This window comes from Cyprinodon tularosa, unplaced genomic scaffold (genome assembly GCF_016077235.1).
Source record: "Cyprinodon tularosa strain WSP-4 unplaced genomic scaffold, ASM1607723v1 ctg612, whole genome shotgun sequence".
NCBI classification, from domain to species: domain Eukaryota; kingdom Metazoa; phylum Chordata; class Actinopteri; order Cyprinodontiformes; family Cyprinodontidae; genus Cyprinodon; species Cyprinodon tularosa.
This window is the reverse complement of record NW_024039355.1, coordinates 348,681-352,222: the sequence shown is the minus strand read 5'-3', so window position 1 is coordinate 352,222 and position 3,542 is coordinate 348,681. Positions and strand designations below refer to the sequence as shown.

At 40.0% G+C, this 3,542-nt stretch overlaps 1 gene segment (V, D, J or C); it reads left to right on the top strand.

Annotated features, from left to right (window-relative positions):
- Nucleotides 1-298: 298 nt before the first annotated feature.
- Nucleotides 299-1,425, top strand: LOC119798173. The segment is given in 2 exon segments: nucleotides 299-442; nucleotides 727-1,425. Coding segments are annotated over 2 exon segments (423 nt in total).
- Nucleotides 1,426-3,542: the final 2,117 nt, after the last annotated feature.

Below are 3,542 nucleotides of genomic sequence, written 5' to 3'. Positions count from 1 at the left end.
AAACTCAGCACAAAGGGGCTCCACCACAGGGGATCGTTTGATTGATTGGCTGTTGGTCTTCTCGTCCCTTCATGTAGGTGGCCTCAAAATAGCATGAATGCATTGATTATCCATAGATGCACCTGCTTTGTACCAATGTCTGAGTCCGGCGGTGGTATCATTGTCTGATCTATATCTACATTTTACCTCTTTCCACCTTTTTAAATTCTCTTGTAAAAATGTGTTCTTTTTTCTGCTTTTCAACACCAGAGGGCGCCATCATCCAGTAGGCGGAGCTCTCCTTGTGCTCTGTGTTCCAGCATTGTGTCAATAATAAGTGTTGCTGTGAAGAGAACAATAGTCAGACTGAATGTTGAACATCAGCTAGTTTCTCCTGCTGATTTAAACCTTGTTGGACAGATGGAACATTGGCTGTGGATTATTCTAGCTGCTCTTTTCTTTGGTAAGATAGAAAGCTCAACATGTTTCCTCTTCAAACACTTGAACACATTACTGAGCTCTACATGAAGAGCTTTAATGTTCATTCTACAGAAAATCAGAGCAGATCATTTCTGCTGCCATTTGTTACCTTGTAGAAACACCTGATATGGTTCAAAGTGACAATGATCAGAGAAAATGACATCTATTCTACATGGAATAGAAGTCTTTAAAGCTGCTGATTGTTCTCCTTTAATCAATCATCTTTATTGATTCATCTCTTCCTCTGCATGTTCTGTTCTTCCTCAGAGTGTAAAGGAGACTCAGTGACGCAGACAGAAGGACATGTTGCTGCTGCTCAAGGAGAATCTGTGACTCTGGGATGTGAATACCAGACTACTTATTCATCCCCCACCTTGTTCTGGTACAAAAAGGAAGAAGATAGTTTCCCACAGTACATGCTGAAGCGTCGGTCAACTATAGAAGATAATGCTCCGGATTTTAAGGACAGATTTGATGCCGACCTCAATAGTAACAAGAAATCCTTTAATCTGACGATCCAGGATCTCCATCTGTCAGACTCTGCTGTGTACTACTGTGCTCTGCAGCCCACAGAGACAGGAAACACCAGAACTCTGTACAAGAACCTGCAGCGCAAAGACTTCACTATATTCAGCAACATCCACTAGAGGGCCTCACCGCCACTCTACTTGGCGTGTCACGATTTAGTCAACTTTTGTTGGGATAAAACTTTTACCACAGAGATGGAGGGTAATGATTTCAAAAACAGAAAGCTGATAAAAATGAGTTTAGCTTGGATTGAATCTAGAAAAATCTTAAACCAAGACCAGCACTTGTTATGATTATAGGTAAATTTTAACAGGTAAAGAATACACAGTTTAAGTTTTTCCCCCTTCCAGCCAATGTATGTGATGTATGTGATGAACGGTTTCTACTGAAACTGAAATCTCGATGTAAATCGTAGTTAACTATAAAGAAATTGATTGATTGATTGTTTTGATTTATATATTCTGAAACTGTTTCAAAACATTTGTGGGACGTTTTTAAGCCTTTAAAATATGAGGATTACTCTTAAAAAAAGAGAAATGTTTCAATATTTTTCATCTTCATTTAAAAAAATTTAAGTTTAAAAATGATCTAATACAGAAATTGATCCATCCATCTATTTTAAATCACGCTTATCCCTGCTGGGGTTGCGAGGGGTGCTGGTGCCTGTCTCCAGCTGTCAATGGGTAAGAGGCAGGATTCACCCTGGACAGGTCGCCAGTCTATCGCAGGGCTCCATAAACTGAAAAATGACGATAATTAGATTAGAAAATAAATTATTAGAAGAACAACAGCAACATGGATCATCATAGACCGAAGAATATTATTACTTAAACTTAAACTCAATATAAGAGTTTAAATGAATTTAGAACCTAAAGACTTTATTTAAGGATCCCCATTAGTCTCCATGAAAGTAGAGCCTACTCTTCCCGGGTCCATTTTCAACAAAAATCATCACAATTAGTTTATACAACAAACTTAAATTAGAAAAAACATTATTAAGAAATCAAAGCAAACAAAACAGAAGCAAAAACATACAACCTGTTGTCCAAAAAGAATTTCCATATTAACTATAGATTTCTTAAGATTTAAAAGAGACATGATTTTGTATCAATCTCATATTCTGTGACAATATATTCCACAGAGAGATGACGCGATGTATGAATGTGTTTTTTAATGCATTATTTCTTGGAAGAGGCAAAGTAAAAGATTAACAGCTTGTCTTGTATTAATCCTGTGTCTGCTCTCAGTAGGCTCTAGTTAAGAGAACAGGCTCAGGAGTTTGTGTAAAGTCCAGATTTTATGCCAAGATACCAAACAACAGCAAAACAATCTATCTTTGACTTTCAGCCACGACAGTCTCTGATGCAAGACGACAGCATCTATTCAAAATGTGCATCCCAGAGCCAGTCTCACTGCCCGATTCTGAGCTATCTGGAGTCTGCTGAGCTGTTTTTCAGCAGCGTTTGCCCAGATAATAGAGCAATAGTCCAAGTGACATAAAGCTAAAAACTCTATTACCATTTTCCTTGTTTCAATTGACATATAATTGGCATTGTCCCTAATTAATGAGATATTTCTGCTCATTATTGTCAAAATGAGTCAAAACTTCCTGCAGCTTAATGCCTCAAAAACAGAGGCCATCCAAACTGGTACTTCTCATCCACTTTGTTCCTTTCCTCTCACCTCTGTTTCATTCTGTGGTACTACCATTCCCTTGTCTCCCTCTGTTACAAGCCTTGGGGTCAAGCTTGACCCCCACCTTTCCTTTGACAATCATGTCACCTCCATCTGCAAAATGTCCTTCTTTCACCTCCGTAATATTTCCAAACTCCGCCCCTCCCTATCCCTCCCTGCTGCAGAGAAGCTCGTCCACGCCTTCGACTCCTCCAGGCTGGATTACTGCAACGCTCTCCTCATGGGGATCTCTGGCAGGAGCCTTCAGAAGCTCCAGTACGTACAGAACAGCGCTGCCAGGGTCCTGATGAGGGTGAGGAAACACCAGCACATCACTCCCATCCTTCACACTTTACACTGGCTCCTTCACGCCCGTATAGAGTACAAGATTCTTCTGCACACCCATCACTGTGTGCACGGTGCGGCCCCCACGTATCTCACTGAGCTGCTCACACCACACACCTCTTCCCGGACCCGGTCAGGCCAACAGCACCGTCTGGCCCCACCCAGGACACGGCTAAAAACAATGGGCGACAGGGCCTTCGAAGCCGCAGCTCCCCGTCTGTGGTTCGCCCTCCCAGACCACCTTAGGGCCCCACAGACGGTGGATTGTTTTAAGAAAGGACTAAAAACTTTCCTTTTTAGAAATGCCTACAATTGTTGATTTTAGATTTTTTTTAATAGGCTACATATGCCTTTTACTGTATTGATTTTAATGATTGACTTTTTACTCTGTTTTTAATGTTATGGTCTTTTAAACTTGTTTTAATTTCCCTTTTTTAAATGTAGCACTTTGAGATTTGAAGTCAAATGTAAAGTGCGTTATAAATAAAATTCATTATTATTATTATTAAAATGTTATTAATATGTGAAGACCAGGA